At 48.4% G+C, this 16,973-nt stretch overlaps 4 protein-coding genes across 4 annotated transcripts in view; 2 read left to right on the forward strand and 2 right to left on the reverse strand.

The window, feature by feature from the left end:
- LOC137657645 (uncharacterized) overlaps positions 1-16,973 on the forward strand; it is a 444,763-nt gene that overhangs the window by 302,492 nt on the left and 125,298 nt on the right. The gene's annotated exons all lie outside the window — the stretch shown is intronic.
- On the forward strand, positions 2,893-4,335 carry LOC137657183 (uncharacterized). Its single transcript, XM_068391528.1, has one exon. It carries the CDS (start codon positions 2,893-2,895, stop codon positions 4,333-4,335), a length of 1,443 nt encoding a protein of 480 aa, XP_068247629.1.
- LOC137657642 (L-seryl-tRNA(Sec) kinase-like) lies at positions 15,285-16,279 on the reverse strand. Its single transcript, XM_068392043.1, has one exon. The coding sequence runs from the start codon at positions 16,277-16,279 to the stop codon at positions 15,320-15,322; it is 960 nt and encodes a 319-aa protein (XP_068248144.1). The 3' UTR covers positions 15,285-15,319.
- Positions 16,327-16,971, reverse strand: LOC137657643 (uncharacterized). The gene has a single exon (XM_068392044.1). It carries the CDS (start codon positions 16,969-16,971, stop codon positions 16,327-16,329), a length of 645 nt encoding a protein of 214 aa, XP_068248145.1.

Consider the following 16,973-nt stretch of genomic DNA (forward strand, 5'->3'; position numbering starts at 1 on the left):
ATAGACATGACCCATAATGCAAAAAAGCCTGGGCAACCAGCAATAAACTAGACTCAGTGAAGAAAACTCAACCTAGATTAACTGCCATAACCCCCCCGGTAGTGCATCAACTGCTGAATAGCAAGCCTCACAACAAAGGGCGGGGTTACCTAAAAGATACGGGACAAGACATTGACTGTTTCATGCAAGACAGTAACAACAACATCCAACTGTTCATCTTAGAAAAACTAAATGCTATCATGAAACATCTCAAATCTGGGAAGGTGGCCGGCCTAGATGGCCTAATAATAGAAATGCTCTTACGTTTCAGATAGAAATCAAAAGCATGGCTCCTGTTACTATTTAATTCCCGTGCAACAGCCTACCAAATCCCAAAGACTAGAAGAAGAGAGAGTGTAGTGGCCTTGCTGAAACTTGGGAAAGACCCATTATCCCCCAAAAGCTCTTGACCAATACCCTTTATAAATTATACAGACGAATGATTTTAGCCTGTATCCAACCAACTGTCGACAGACCACGCTGGCTTTAGGCCAGGTCGATCCTGCTGCAGTCAGATGTTAAACCTGACAATACATCAAGGACGGGTTTGAGAAGAAGCAAATCACTGGTACAGTCTTTGTTGACCTTACAACGGCATTTGACACTGTAAACCATAGAGCACTCCTTCTGAAGTTGGCTCAAATTATACAAAATACTAGCATAGTCCACGTCATTAAATCACTGCTCACCAATCGGCGATTCTTCGTATAAATTGATGGTAGGAAAAGCATATGGAGGATAAAGAACAACAGCCTTCCACAAAGGTCAGTACTGGCACCGATATTATTTAATATCTATACAAATTATGAACTGCAGTACCAGAACATCCGCTGGTACATATATGCCGACGACCTGTGCATTTTCACACAATCAAAATTTTTCCTCACCATCAAAGAAAGACTCAAATGTTCTGACTACTCTCCAACTACTACAAAAAGTGGCACCTCAATGCCAATCCAAGCAAAACACAGGAGTGTGCCTTCCACCTGAACAATCATCAGGCAAGCATAAAGCTAAAGATCGAATGGGGCGACTCAAAGAACTGTAAAATCACCCCTACCCAGTCTAGTTAGATGTCACTCTTGCCAGAACGCTCTTCTTTAAAGAACACACAAATAAAAGCAAATAAAGTAGCAACGAGAAACAGCCTTCTCAGAAAACTTGCCTTCACCAGCTGGGGAACAGATCCTGAAACACACTTTGTTACTGTATACTTTAGAGTACTGTGTACCAGTGTGAGCAAGACCATGCCATGTGCTTAAGGTAGACCCAGAGCTAAATAAGTCCTGTCATTTGTTCCTTAACTGAATACAAACCACGCTATTTACATGGGGTAATTACTTCGGCGCAGCCGATGACGAGCCATAAAGTTTTAACGAGGGTTTCCTACCCCACCGCTAGCTAGCGGGGGGTGTGGGGGGGTTAGCTTGCTACCCCTCCACCCTCACACACACCGGTGATTCGGCCACTTTACTTTTGGCTCGGAGAGACGACAGACCTGTCAGCGCTCTCCTCTCTTTTGACTGCCATAATTTTTGTTTGCTTTTTCTTGCAGTGTTTGTGTGTGAAGTTGGCCTCTATTATCATCATGCGCACTTGCCCTGGTCTTCCCGGCTGCCCTTGTGGAACCTTTATGTCGGCCGTGGAGACAGATCCGCATTCCTTATGCCCTCAGTGTAGGGGCCAACGGTGTGATAGTGCTAATTTGTGTAGTGAATGTAGGGAGTGGTCTACCTCCCAGTGGGAGAGGTTTGCCCGGCGACGTAAGAAGAAGGCTAAACGGGATCGTTCTCCTTCCGAAAGTTCTCGGGAGAGAGAAAATCCTAGGTCTTCTTCTCCCGCCGCCCATTCCTCCTCCGAAGCTCCCGCTCGGGCGGCCTCTTCCGAGAGGCAGGCGAACGGTAGAGTAGACCGTAATGTTGATATTGTTGACCGATCCCGTGGTAAGGGAGAGGCCGCTGCCTACCATAGCGAGGCGGCTGCCCCTCCCCCCTCGGAGGAGGTTGTTATGTCTAACAAGGATCTTTTTCAGCTTTGGGCTTCCTTGGGGCTACAGGGAAGCCCTGTTTGACATGGTCAAACGGGGTGCGGCCGCCGAACAATCTTCAACTACAGCGGAAATAGATCCTCTGTCTGTGGTTGACGTAGTTGTTTCGGAAACATCCCATGGATCTGTCCAAACACCTGTTCCTGTGGCTGAGGTAGCTGAAGGCTCTGTCTCTCCCTCCGAACACACTTCGAGGGAGGAGCTGAGTCCTACGGTCTCTCCTTCCACTGAGATTACCTCTCGAGGGAGTTCTCTGGTAGAGACGCCTCTTCGGAGGCCCTATGATGGTCAGCTTGCTGATCCCACGGCCCCTCGTTGGCGTATAAGGCGGAAGGCTCGCCCTCCCCTTCGCCGTAGAGGCCTTCCTTCTCCCTTTAAGGGGGTTAGGAGGCGCCTCTTCGGCTCGTCGTCCCCACAATCCTCTGCGGAGGAGACGACTCGCCGCTCTCCTGTCCTGCCAGCTACCACCCTAGACCTCTCCGGGGATCGTTCGCGTTCCCCTTTGGAGGATGGTCGTCCTTCGGGACAAGGGTCTCCTCAACCATCTACATCGAAGGCTGCTGATGCGCTTTACGCGCCCCCTGAGTCTGCCACTGCGCAGTCTCCAGGCCCTTCGGGGTCTCAGGGGCTTGAGCGCAAAACTGCGCCTCTCGTCTCTAAGCGTAAGGCTCTGCCTGCGCCCGTTGCTGTTGTTCCTGATGTTGCTGACAAAGCGCTTCGGCGCTCGCCTGTAGGTGTTAGCGCCTCTGATCCTGTTACGCGCCAGTGTTCCCCTGCGCGCCCACGCCCATCGACAACTGTTCCTGATGCAGCGCGCAAGCGCTCAAAGGCGCCCACGCGCCCACCTTTACCAACGCTGCCGCGCCCCCCAGTTCCTGTTACATCGCGCGCGATTCCAAAGGTACCTGAGTCGGCGCACAGGCGCCCACAGGTTCCTACGGACTCACCGGAAAAACGCAGCGCCCGTTCACCCCGTTCCTGTATCACCGCGCGCGGTCCAACAAGTTCCGGAGTTGGCGCACAGGCGCCCACAGGTTCCTGTGGACTCGTCGCGCCCTATAGGGGGAAAGCGCGACGTGCGATCGTCCCCAGTTCCTGTCACTTCACGCGCGGTCCAAAAGGTTCCAGAGTCGGCGCACAGGCGCCCACAGGTTCCTGCGGACTCGTCGCGCCCTACGGGGGAAGATCGCGTCGCGCGTTCACGCGTGATTCCATCCTCAACGCTCACGCGCTCTCCATCGCGCGCTGTAAAGGAGGTTCGCGATGCGCATTCACGCGCAGTTATTGTTCCAGCTCTAGCGCGTTCCCCAACGCGATCGCGTGGCGCGCCGACTCAACACGTGGCTCCGGAGATGGCTAAGTTAGCGCACAGGCGCTCACAGCCTCCCACAGCCTCCTCTGGAATCGCGCGAGTCTGCTGCCGACAATATCCGCGCGACGCTCATCGGCCGCAACCAGTTCCAGCTACGCGCCCTGTGCCTGTGTTCAAGGCAACTGTGGGCGTTCCTCATGCCGTTCGCAACCCGCGGCCTCTGAAACAGCCTGTTCCGGATACGCGCTATGCGCGCCAACAATCGCCAGCGCAGTTAACGACCTCGCAGGCGAATAGGGCAATCCCTCCCGACCGTCGCCCACAGGTCTCTCGGGATTCTGCTATAGTTCTATCGCCTTCGCGGCGAGTTCTCCCAGACACGGGCACAGGCGCCCCTGTCATATCGCGCCCTTCCGGGTCTCACCAGGTCGCTGCGCGCCCGCGCGTTCGGGCAGTTCCTGATCGTCGTACACCGACACCTTCACCAACGCGCTCTCACGGCCTTATTCCGGCCCGCTCTCCAAGGCATGACCGCGCCATTGATGCATCTGCGCGCCATCGCTTTGCGCCCGCCCCCGCCCACGCGGGTGTGCGCGCGCGATCTTCCAGCGTTGCCCGCCCACGCGGGTGCGCGCGCGATTTGGTTCGCGCTCGTGATCTTCCAGCTTCGCGTTACTCTAACGCGCGCGACCCTGTGCCGGGCCCGGTTCACGAGCCCCAGCGCGACCGCCGACAGGCGGATTCTTACTTGTCGCGCTCCCCCCTCCGTAAGCGCAGACCAGCGCGCTCGCCAGAAGGGGGGCGTTCCCTGGAAAGGTCTAGGGATTCTTCTTTTTCAGCCCAGAAGGCGAACCCTCGTTTGTTAACTCCTCCTAGGGATCCATCGGTCCCCTTCCCTCCAGAGGGAGTGTCTGCCAGCGCTGCTGTCAGTCAATAGCCGTGGTTTGATACCCTCCTCAGAGCTCTTGTGCGGGCTATTAAGCCAGCCGCCTCTGACTCGGGTCGCGAACCAGTGGCAGTTTCCTCCCCCCTGAAGAGGAAGAGAGGAGTCTCTCCCGAGGATCTTCCTCCGAGACCTAGGCTATCTCCTCGCAGATCCTTAGGCAAGGTTCCTACTCCTCCTCAGACCTTCTCGCCCTCCCCTGCGGAGGAGGAATACCCCTCCTCAGGGGAGTCGGTCGGAGAGGATGTCTTCCCCATCGCACCAATGGAAGAAGTTCATCCCCCTTCCGAGAGGTCTCCTTGTCTTGAGGTGGAGAAGGACCTACCACCTTCGCTTTTGGAGTCCTGTATCCTTCCCAGGAGGGAATCTAAGGACTCTAAGACTATTCCTAAATCGTCGGCCAGGATCAGACAGGAGCAGCCTAGGGCGGTCGAGGATACCCACGTGTCCCCCAGGAAGAGCCCTTGGGGTCAGGAGACTTCGCTGCAAGTCCATCGGGAGGCGAGCGCCAGGAATTGGAACATGCATTCTGGCAAGTTCTGTCCCTCATGAGGAGTCTAAACGGGATCCCAGATCCTGAGGTCCCTCCTCGTGATGGGCAGGACACAGTCCTGGATCGTATCTTTGGCACTCATAAGCCTTCAGGGCCAGTGCAGCTTTGCCCTGGTCTCAGGGGATGAAGAGTGCCAGAGAGAAGATCGAGGGACAACTCGCGGATCTTGCCTCCTCAAGCAGGTCGAGTGCCGGGTATAAGCTCCTCCCTCCTCCTCGAGTCCGTCAGAGGAGGTATTTTGAGATCTTTGAGGAGCCTTCTCTGAGTCTTCCCCTGCACCACTCCGTGGAAGCCCTCTCAGGTGGAGTCTCTCTTGAGAGACACTCCAACCGGCACGTGTCCTTCTCGGCCACTGAGATCCAGAGTCAGGAGAAGGTCATTAAGTGCGCCATGCAGGCCGCTTCATGGCTAGACATCTGGCTGGGTTCTCTGGGCATTCTGGTGCGGTCCGAGGATCTGTCCAAGGAAAGCACCAAGAAAGCGCTGGAGACCTTCCTCCTCTCGGGCACTCGGACCATCGAGTTCCTGTCCCACCAGGTTACCAGCTTGTGGGCCAACACGATCCTCAAGCGTCGGGACGCAGTGGCTGAGAGGTTTCATCAGAAGGTCCCCAGCCCTGAGGCTAGTAGGCTCAGACACTCTTCTGTCCTCAGCAAGAGTCTGTTCGAGCCTAAGGACGTGGAGCGTACTGCCGAAAGGTGGAGGCAGTCCAATCAGGATTCCCTCATCCATAGAGCCCTGACATCAAGGCCCTACAAGCCTCCGGCAGTACAGCAGCCCCGCCCTGCCAAGGACATGAAGAAGACAACCGTTACAGCGAAGCCCAAGGTATCTAAGCCCTTTCCTGCCAGGGGCAGAAGGGGCAAGAAGTCCTCCAAGGGGAGCAAGAACCCTAGAGGTACCGGCCGAGGCCGGAAACGCTAGGGGTGGCAATCCCCCTGCATGTCTACCAGTGGGGGGATGCCTTCAGAGTTGCGCAGCAAGGTGGCAGCAACTTGGGGCGGATGCCTGGACGATCTCTGTGATCTCTCAAGGGTATCGCGTCCCGTTCACGGCATCTCTACCTCCCCTGACAGCGGATCCAGTGTCGCTGAGCTCTCTTGCCATGGGGTCGGCAAAAGGGCAGGCCCTTCGGGCCGAAGTCCAGACCATGTTGGAGAAGAACGCGCTCCAGGAGGTCGTGGACGGGTCCCCAGGCTTCTACAGTTGACTCTTTCTTGTGAAAAAGGCGTCTGGAGGCTGGAGACCAGTCATCGATCTCTCGACACTGAACGGGTTTGTCAAACAGACGCCGTTCAGCATGGAGACAGCAGACACGGTCAGGCTTGCAGTGAGACCGCGGGATTTCATGTGCACTCTGGATCTGAAGGACGCGTACTTCCAGATCCCGATCCATCCGTCTTCAAGGAAGTACCTAAGATTTTGCCTAGATCACAAGATCTACCAGTTCAAGGTGTTGTGTTTCGGTCACTCCACAGCACCTCAGGTGTTCACCAGAGTCTTCACCATCATCTCTTCGTGGGCACACAGGACCGGCATCCGTCTCCTTCGTTACCTGGACGACTGGCTGGTCCTGGCAGACTCGGAGGTACCCCTTCTCCACCACCGAGACAAGCTCCTCGAGGTTTGCCGGGATCTGGGGATCGTGGTGAACCTCGAAAAGTCTTCTCTGCAGCCCTCTCAGAGACTGGTTTATCTAGGTATGATCATAGACACCAATCTCCACAAAGCCTTCCCATCAGACGAAAGGATTTCAAGGCTGAGGAAGGTCGCGAGACCTTTCCTCACTCGAGAAGAACTCCCAGCCCAATCGTGGCTTCGTCTCCTCGGCCACCTTTCCTCTCTAACCCGCCTCGTTCCCAGCAGTCGCCTGAGGATGAGATCCCTTCAGTGGCGACATAAGTCCCAGTGGAGTCAAGGTCTCGACTCCCCGGACATCTTGATCCCTATGGGATCGGCGGAACGGTCGGACCTGGAGTGGTGGGTGGCAGACGAGAATCTACGAAAGGGAGTGGATCTTCTCGTCTCCCCCCCAGATTTGATGTTGTTTTCGGACGCATCAAACAAGGGGTGGGGGGCCCACGTGCTGAACCATAGGGCCTCCGGCCTGTGGTCAAAATCAGAAAAGTACCTTCACATAAACCTGCTGGAGATGAAGGCCGTCTTTCTGGGCCTTCAAAAGTTCCACCAAGTCCTGGTGGGTCACTCCGTAGTGGTGATGAGCTACAACACCACGGTGGTGGCTTACATCATCAAGCAGGGAGATACCTTTTCGGGACTGCTGTCCTATCTTGCAGTAGAGATCCTGAGATGGTCCGAGGCCCACTCGATATCACTTACAGCTCGCTTCATTCCAGGCAAGAGGAATGTGCTCGCCGACAGTCTGAGCCGAGCGACGCAGATAGTGAGTACCGAGTGGTCTTTGGATCCTCTGATAGCCAACAAAGTCCTGACTTTCTGGGGTTCTCCGACTGTGGATCTGTTCGCTACGGCATTGAACACCAAGCTTCCGCTGTACTGCTCCCCAGTCCCAGGCAAGAGGAATGTGCTCGCCGACAGTCTGAGCCGAGCGACGCAGATAGTGAGTACCGAGTGGTCTTTGGATCCTCTGATAGCCAACAAAGTCCTGACTTTGTGGGGTTCTCCGACTGTGGATCTGTTCGCTACGGCGTTGAACACCAAGCTTCCGCTGTACTGCTCCCCAGTCCCGGACCCCAAGGCTCTCTGGCAGGATGCCTTCCAACAACGGTGGGACAACGTCGATGTGTACGCCTTTCCCCCATTCTGTCTGATGAGGAGGGTCCTCAACAAGACCAGAACATTGGTCAATCTCTCGATGAGTTTGATAGCTCCGCTGTGGCATCACGCGGAGTGGTTTCCAGACCTTCTGCTGCTCCTCACGGAGATCCCGAGGGAACTCCCTCCACGTCACGAGCTACTCAAACAACCACACTCCAACATCTTCCACAAAGCCGTAGCTTCGCTTCGACTTCACGCCTGGAGACTATCTAGCATCTCCTCAAAGAGAGAGGATTTTCGCAACAAGTTGCGGAAAGGATGTCTGGTCACCTGCGCAGGTCATCCGCAGGAGTCTACCAGGCGAAGTGGCGAGTTTTCTGTGGTTGGTGCAGTGGAAGGGGTATCTCTCCCCTCGATGCCACTCTACCAGCAATAGCGGAGTTCCTTGTGTATCTGCGGGAAGAAATGCGCCTTTCAGTCTCGGCAGTGAAAGGCTATCGCTCAGCCTTAAGTCTTGCCTTCAGGCTCAAAGGAATGGACATTTCCTCCTCGCTGGAACTGTCCCTGCTCATACGAAGTTATGAACTTACCTGCCCTCAGTCGGAAGTGAGACCTCCATGGAACGTGGTTCGAGTTCTCAGGTCTCTTAAGAGGCCTCCCTACGAACCATTACGCCAGGCTTCGGACCGCCACCTTACCTGGAAGACGGTGTTCCTGCTAGCTTTGGCCTCGGCCAAGCGAGTTGGCGAACTACATGGTCTCTCATACGACGTCGCCCATTCAAGGGGATGGGGGGAGGTGACGTTCAGCTTCGTCCCTGAGTGTGTTGCCAAGACTCAGAACCCGGGAGTACAGGACCCTAGGTTCGACTCTTTCCAGGTCTTGGGTCTTCGTTCCGTAACAAATGACCCAGATCATCTCCTACTGTGCCCAGTTAGGAGTCTGAGGTTGTATCTGAAGAGAACAGCTGCAGTCCGGCCCAAGGTGCGAGCCTTGTTTGTTAGCACCGGGCCAACGAAGAAGAGGGTCACCAAGAACACCATCTCGGCCTGGATCCGTAAGGTAATCCACCTGGCCTTGAGTTCTGACCCTCCCCCGTCACGACGCCCTAGGGCGCATGATGTCAAGGGCGTAGCTGCGTCCCTGGCCTTCAAGAAGAACTTTTCCGTGACGCAGGTCCTGCAAAGCCGGGGTCTGGAAGCGTCAGACTACCTTCACGGCCCACTACCTGCAAGACTTGACCCACAGGAGGCTCGATACGTTTTCTATCGGCCCTGTGGTGGCTGCACAACAGCTGGTCTAACCTCAGGCTCCTAATTGGACAAGTAGCAGAGGGTTGAGGGCATTGTTACCTGATTTTAGTCTGTGTGAATGAAAAGATCTGTCTGGCCCTTTTCTTTTCTTCATCCTCTCCTCCCTTGGAGAAAAACAGCATCCTAGTTCTTTGCACAGCTGACCTCGAACCTCTGCAGGTAAGCCATGCTTCCTTGTGTTCCTAGTATTAGCTTATAATACTGACATGTCCTCATACCCTGACGAGGTGGTATTGGGTTGTCTTAGCCTAGATTTCCTTATTAAGGACTCCAGGTCAACTTCCTAGGACGTGTCACTGCTCACCTTCACACACAGCTTACGTAGGCCGCAGCAGTCCTTGACTGCCTGCGAGGTGCAGGGTCCCCGATCCTGGAGTTGCTTTATGAACTCAGGTTCGGGGACCCCGGGCAAGCCAAAGCCAGTATGGCAGGGGACTTACCTCCCTTCCTAAGGGTTGAGTCACTCCATGTAAATAGCGTGGTTTGTATTCAGTTAAGGAACAAATGACAAATTTGTAGATAATTTGTATTTTTCCTAACGATACAAACCTAGCTATTTACAGTTATGTGCCCGTCAGCCCTGTCCCCCAAGATAAGTCCTACCTCTAAGTAAAGTGGCCGAATCACCGGTGTGTGTGAGGGTGGAGGGGTAGCAAGCTACCCCTCCCCCCCGCTAACTAGCGGTGGGGTAGGGAACCCTCGTTAAAACTTTATTGTTCGTCATCGGCTGCGCCGAAGTAATTACCCCATGTAAATAGCTATGTTTGTATCGTTAGGAAAAATACAAATTATCTACGAATTTGTCATATTTTTACTGTTACCCTAAAATTAACACCTCTACTATCTTTATATGTAATTGCCAGTATCCCAGCACTCCATATCCGAAAAGAAACGCTAGCAAAAACTGAAAAGAATAAACAATGACCCTAAGCATCCACAATTATCAAGAAGCAAGTTGAATACTGAAACTCTGTAAAAGCTACGCAACAGTGTATGAACTAGAATCAATCTGGGCTGCTGCTCACAGGCTAGAATAGTGGCGGGAAAGGGACCAATAGCCATCCAATGAGGTGCTGTCTAGCCCAAACAAAAGCCTTTCCAGAGGAACAACCTTTACCAGGAAGGACTGGAGTATCCCTAAACTGAGCAAGGATAAAAGTGGGCAAAACTGGAGATATCTACTACAAATGGGGATTAGCCATCCACCCTGAATGCCCGGTGAGGCAACACCACAAACAATGGAACGCATCCCAATGGCCCATCATTACTCAGATCACAACCTCAGAGAGGCAAACACCACCTTCCTGTGGATTCAACATTGACGCAAGAAGATAGGATGAATGGAAAGGTCAACGCGAGGCTGGAGACCTGTCCACCCTGAACCAATTTGTTCTACAAACTCCATTCAAAATGGAGACCGTAAGCGCCATAATAGATGGCATAAGGGAGGACTATTTTATGCTCACTTTGGATCCGACTGATTGCATTCTAAGATTCAGGTCCATTAATCATCAAGGATATTCCGCCGCTTCATTTCAAAATCTTGTTCTTTGGGGTGTTGCCCAGCCCCATGTGCTCTCTTCACCCAATTGTTCACTCTCCTCTTGGCTTGAGCACATGCCAGTGGGATCCAGCTATTAAAGTACAGTATGTGGACAATTGGATAATTCTGTCATCCACCAAGAGGCAACTCCTGCAACATCAGGAGACTTCTTTCCTTTTGCCACAACTTGGGGATCATAGTAAATCTGAAGCTCAGTCTTATACCAAGCAGAGGATGGAGTACCTAGGGATGAGAGTTGAGAGTGGACACAACAGCAGAAAAAGTTTTTCCTTCCAACGATTGAGTAGCTAAACTCAAACGGGTTCCACTTTCTTTTATATGCCTTCAACATCTTCCTACTCATCAGTTGTAGCTGCTACTAGGCCACTTATCATTGAGGAAATTCATCCTTCACCACCATCTACAACTACAGACACTTTTGTTTTCTCTGAAGAGGTACTGGTCATAGATAAGCAACCCTTCTCCTTATCTAGTTCCTGTGAAACTAAAAGTGAGATCTGATCTAGACTGGTTGCTGAAGGACAAGAACCTCTCCAAAGGGACTCCTCTGGATTGTCCTATGCTAGAGCTACTGCATTTCACAGGCTTATTAAAAGAAGGATGGGTGCACATCTAAAGGATTATGTTGTTACAGGTCACTAGTCACATGTGGAGAAGAGCCTGCATATCAACCAACTGGAAATGAAAGCAACCCTATTGGCACTACATTCATAACTACAAGAGTTTGAAAGGTCACTCGATGAGCAACAACACTACCATAGTGGCCTATATCAACAAATGAGGCACTGTCACTACCTTTGCAAATTTCATCTGTTGGGCAGGTTCATTCCTGGCAAATGGTATGTGATAGCCATCAAGCTAAGTTGCCAGGAATCTCTTGACATAGTGTAGTTCCCCAACTATAAACAAGTTTGCGATGAAGCTTGACAAAAAGCTCCCAGTATACTGCTCTCTAATACTATACTGGATCGGATCAGGCAGCAGCGTTAGAGGATGCCTTCCAATACTCGTTGGAAGGCCCTGACATACCTGTACAGCATGTGAGATTCGCTGATTTTCCTGATCTGAAGGGTAGCCAATAATGTGTGGACGACCCCAAACCTCAAGATGATTTTGGTGGCCCACAAATGGCCCCATGCAGAATGGTACCCAAACCTTCTCGTGCTGTTAACCGAGGCTCCGACCAGTCGGCTTTATCTTCTCAACCAATTCTTATCTACAGAGACACCACAACTCCCTGATGTCGCTGTCTTTTCACGGGTGAAGGCTATTCAGCATCTCCTCAGAGAGAAGGGCCCTTTGCAAGGCACTGCACAGATGTCTGGATATCTCTGAAGAGCCTCCACGGTGGTCTATCTGGCCAAATGGACCACCCTCTGCGATTTGTGCTGATGGAGTATTTCTCCTCCCGCAGCTTCTATCCAACTGATTATGGATTTCATGGCCTTCTTTTGCTGAGAAAAGCTTCTTTCAGTTTAAGTGTCAGTAATGAAAGGCTATCACTTAGCCTTGAGCTAGGTCTTTAAACTGAAAGGTGACCTTACCTCTTTGTGGGAATTGTCAATCTAATAAAGTTTGGAGCAACCCTATCCTCCAAAGGAAATTCAACCTTCTTCTTGGAACGTAACAAGTATTCTCAGGTCCTTAAAGAGGGCCCCCTTACGCACCACTAAAGCAGGCATCATATGGTGCCTTGACCCTCAAAACTATCTTCCTACCTTCCCTGGCTTCTACAAAACAAGTAGGCGAATTACACGTATTTTTGTATTGCGTTAGCCATTACAAGGGTAAGAGGAAAGTCTCCTTTTCTTTAGATCAAGAATTTTTAGAAAAGATGCAAGACCCATCTGTAAACAACCAGAGATTTGAATTTTTCTCAATTTCCCCCCCTTGGGGAAGGAACTGGTAATTTGGATGATTTACTTCTGTTTTCTGTGAGGGAGTTAAGAACTCGGTTTTTCTGACAACTGCAAAACCATTTCATCAGTGCAATTAGAATCAAAAAGAAAATCTTCAGGAGCACCATGTTTTTTTGGCTTTGCAAAACCATAAACACTGTTAAATCTGACATTAAGCAAGCCGGAAGAACTGACACAGGCACAAGCTCATTAAGTCAGAAGAGTAGGCGAGATGCTAGCCATTCAGAAGAACCTGTCACTAGGCCAACTCATGAAGGAATGGATCTGGAGACGTCAGGTGACCTTCACAGTCCGCTATATACCTACGCAAATGCACCCACAAGTCAGTCAATACATTTTGATTAGGATCTGTGGTAACTGGTCAGCGCGAGGTGTAGCATACCTAGCTCCCTCACAGGGCAAGAAGAATCTTGTCTAAGATAATGGTTGCGACATCAGTCTAGGATCATAGTAAGAATGTCTTGGCTTTTTCCCTTCCTTTCGATTGGGGTGCATCAGTTGGACCATTATGTTACTGGGAAAAACTTTGATGCAGATAAGTTATCATGCCAAGTAACCATTCTATTAATTGTGAAGAGAGAAGAGTTCATTCCCCCATCCTCCTGATGAGGCAAAGGATGGATAGTAAGGTAACCCCATTATTTTACTATAGCCTCACATTACAGACACCCTATCCAGGGAGGATACTGTATAGGTTCCGCCAAGACTGTTGGTCAAATGACAGTAACCTAGCCTATCTCCTAAAACTCAGGTTATAGGAAGTGGATTGGAGTCAACACTCATGGTCCTCCAAGTGTGTAAATATCCTGTAATTTTAAATTAGCCAGTTTGGTTATTGGAACTGCCCCCTTAAGAATAAGTCTCTTATTAAAAGGCAAGAGTTTATATCTGTTTAGGAATAAATAAAAGTTTTTAAAGTAATTTTTATTTTTCCTAACTTTACAAACCCGAGTCCTTTAAGTTATACTTCCTGTCTCTTCCACCCCGCAAGTTCTAAATAAAGTTTCCCCCGCTACCTGTAACTACCGACATCTCGTTGTAATTCTTAACAGCCGAGTTTCTTGCTGCATTGAAATCATGCTCCTGTTGAAGAACTTGGTTTTGTATAGTTAGGAAAAATACAAATTACTCAATAAAATTTGTGATATTTAACAGTAAGTTCAATTAGGCCTTGCAGAAGGAATCAGGTCTTCACAGAAATTTTGTCTGGGACAAGCCAAATTTGCTTGAATTTTAATGGGTTGATATGACTCATCCAGCTTTGCATCCTGTGTAATATTACCGGATATTTCATCTCTTTTTCATAGGGTAAACTATTACCCTTCTTTTAAATAGTTACGCTGATGTCTGCAGTTTTGAATGCACAAATTTAAAGTATGGTAACTTTCCTCAGCTTGATTGTGGACTGTTATTACACTTGCAAATATTGACATAAAGTTATAAGTCACATCCAGTGCAGTATACTGTACTGTACTGTAATTATCAGCAAATAAGATGTCTCCACTTGAAGGAAGCACAACTTTATCTTTATTTATAGGTACAGTACTGTATACAGAAAGCAAGACCCATGATGTCAAACTTTTTTTTACTTGAAAAATTTTCTGGGTTTCTCAGGAAGTGAGGATTCATGTATGAAAGTGTAACATAATTAGACGGGGTATTTCATACTATTTGAGACTTCTTGTTCTTTTAAGGAAAATATATGCAATCTTCAATTTCTGTGTTCTCCCGCTCCCATGACGACTAAGGCAGATGTATTTCTCCTTTCAGTAAATTTATAAGCATCAAGAGAGAGGCTTTTACCCATGTGACACATACGTGTCACAGAAGGGAAAGTTTTTCTTTGATGTAAGATGAGTTTTCTAAATCTTATAAAGATGCTCTTTCTGTTGCACTTTGTGGTACCTATAAGAATGTCAAGATGGAGTTATCCTGAAGTCTCCAGTGTAGAACACAAAAATGGTCTCTCTTTGGGAAGTCTCCCATTGAGGACCTAACTTTGAAGATAGATATCCTACTTGTATGATGTTTGACCAAGTTACCAAGTTCTCTAAGCATGATCTTACTCTAGATTCTATTTACTAAAATCACATAAAAAGCCATTGACAGCATAGTTTGTGACTTTCAGCCACATACTAGGTCAATTTTGGAATTTTATTTCCCTGCTACTTCATTATTACTACTACTAGCCAAGCTGCAACTATAGTTGAAAAAGGTCTCCAACAGGGAAAATAGCCCAGTGAGAGTGAGGAAAAGAATTAAGGAAACAGATAGGATAATGAGCCTGATTGTACTTCAAGCAAGAGAACTCTAACCAAGACAGTGGACAGCTATGGTACAGAGGTTAGGGCACTACCCAAGACTAGAGAACAATGATTTGATTTTGGAGTGGTCTCCTAAAAGGGATGCTTACCATAGCTGAAGAGTCTCTTCTACCTTTTCCAAGAGGAAAGTAGCCATTAAACATTTACAGTACAGTATTTAACTCCTTGAGTGAAGAAGGCAGATAATGTCAGTACAGTACTGTAATGACATTCTGAGTTGCACTACTCAGGAGAAAGTAACTCTCTAATACCCATTCCTCACTGGATGAATATTTCCTGTGATCACTGTACTATTCCAAGCAAAAAATAAGAGGTTTGTGCAATGTATGAACATGCTACCGTACTAAGAATGTGGTATAACAACCACTTAGAATGGTCTTGCAAATATTTTGAACTGCAATTATTCAACACATAAATGCAAAAAATTATCTGCTACTAATAAATTTACAGTATTATATTGAACTTGCTTAAATGTACTAAGCACTCTAATAATAAAAAAGGGCAAGGATGTTACCAATAAATTATCCCATATAAATTCCCATAGAATTTAATTGTAGTGCACTATATTACAAACTCTTTTGGAATTCTTCTAGAATGAACTTTACAAAAGATTCCCTGTTATTATCATCAATATTATCTGCCAGGTTAGGTGGAAACAGAAGTGAACCTTTACGTACTGAAACCATGACATACTGTCGAGCAGCGTTAACCCGAGCAGAAAATTCTTTGCTATTTGTCGAGCCCTTTTTGTGAGCTTCTTTGATGGTTTTACCAACAAGAGATCTCAAATACAAGTCAGCCTGATGGGCAACATTACGAGAGCAGATAAGGCGTGCTTCTTCTTTCTCGGATTCGTTGTTCTCAACTGGCAACACTGGAAATGACATTGTGTTTAGTACCATGTCCCCAAAACATTTTAAATCTGCTCCACCTGAAGACTGTGTCACAAATGTTGGATCTTCCCATCTATTTTCTCTTGGCTTTGGGTGTTGAAACTTTTGTGCCATGTTATATATTGCAGCTTCTGGAACAGTGTGTGTTCTGTTCAAGTTTTGTTTAATAGCAACACCATAATCAATATCAATATACACCTGCATAAATCCAACAGTGTGTTTTCTAGCTAACTGGAAATACTCATACCTCATGCTCCGGTAATAAAAATTATCATCTAGAAGAATAACAACTTTTGAGTCTTTCCCAAAAGAGGTCTTATGTACATTAAATAATTTGAAAACATTAAAATCATAATCATCAGTCTTTAAACAACTTAACAATTTATCAACATTCAAGTAAACTTCATGTCTCGCTTGTTTCCAACTCTCAGTTGTGTCAACTCCAGCTTTTTTATCCTCAACAAATTTCTCTTGAAGTGACAATGGAATCAAGGTATCAAAGCAAACATGAATGAAAATGAAACCATCAAAATAAGGGTTGTCACTGGCTGCTGAAGCAAGAGCTTCACAGAGAGTTGTTTTCCCAGCACCCGGTAACCCCATTAAAACAGATATGACAATATTTGTTTCCATTTTACAGTATTTTCCCCCCCAAAATTTGCTACAACATAACTTTAAGACTACTTTCTTTTACCACCATTACTACCTTCATCATTAGAATTCGTTGGGGTTCCACTATCAGCAGCCATCAATTTTAGAGTCTCTTGTGCAATATTCCAAGCATCAGTTGCCCTTTGCTCCTCCTCCTTTTCATAATCTACAGTGCTGTCTGATGATACCTGTACGTTATTGTTCCCTAATTCCAAATAAGAGGATGCTAATCCTCTCTGCACAGCTTCACCCTTGGCTGCTAGGATTTCCTCAATATTTTTCTTTCCTTCTAAGTCAGAAAACCATCCAAGATTATCAGCCACTAAATGATTATTTGCACAACCATCACAGGTCACAATGACAACACCTTTTTTGTACGCTAACTGCGATATGACTTTGGTCTGTCTGGTGCTACACACTTTGCACGTAAATACTAACTGGAACTTTGGATCAACCTTTCCTAACGACTGTTTCTCACCAGTGTCTACTTCAGTAGCACTTTTACATTGATTAACAGCACTCACTGTGAGTTTACGAATTTGATTTGGAAACCCGGCAGGTAACTGTACATTAGGAATGAAATGCCGGGGAACCAGCAGCTGTGCTGATAGGGGTGAGAAATATGATCTAGGTATCAGCGTTCTCATTAACAGCAGTCTTCGAAAATGCGCCATTA

The sequence above is a fragment of the Palaemon carinicauda genome, chromosome 18, assembly GCF_036898095.1.
Source record: "Palaemon carinicauda isolate YSFRI2023 chromosome 18, ASM3689809v2, whole genome shotgun sequence".
NCBI lineage: Eukaryota > Metazoa > Arthropoda > Malacostraca > Decapoda > Palaemonidae > Palaemon > Palaemon carinicauda.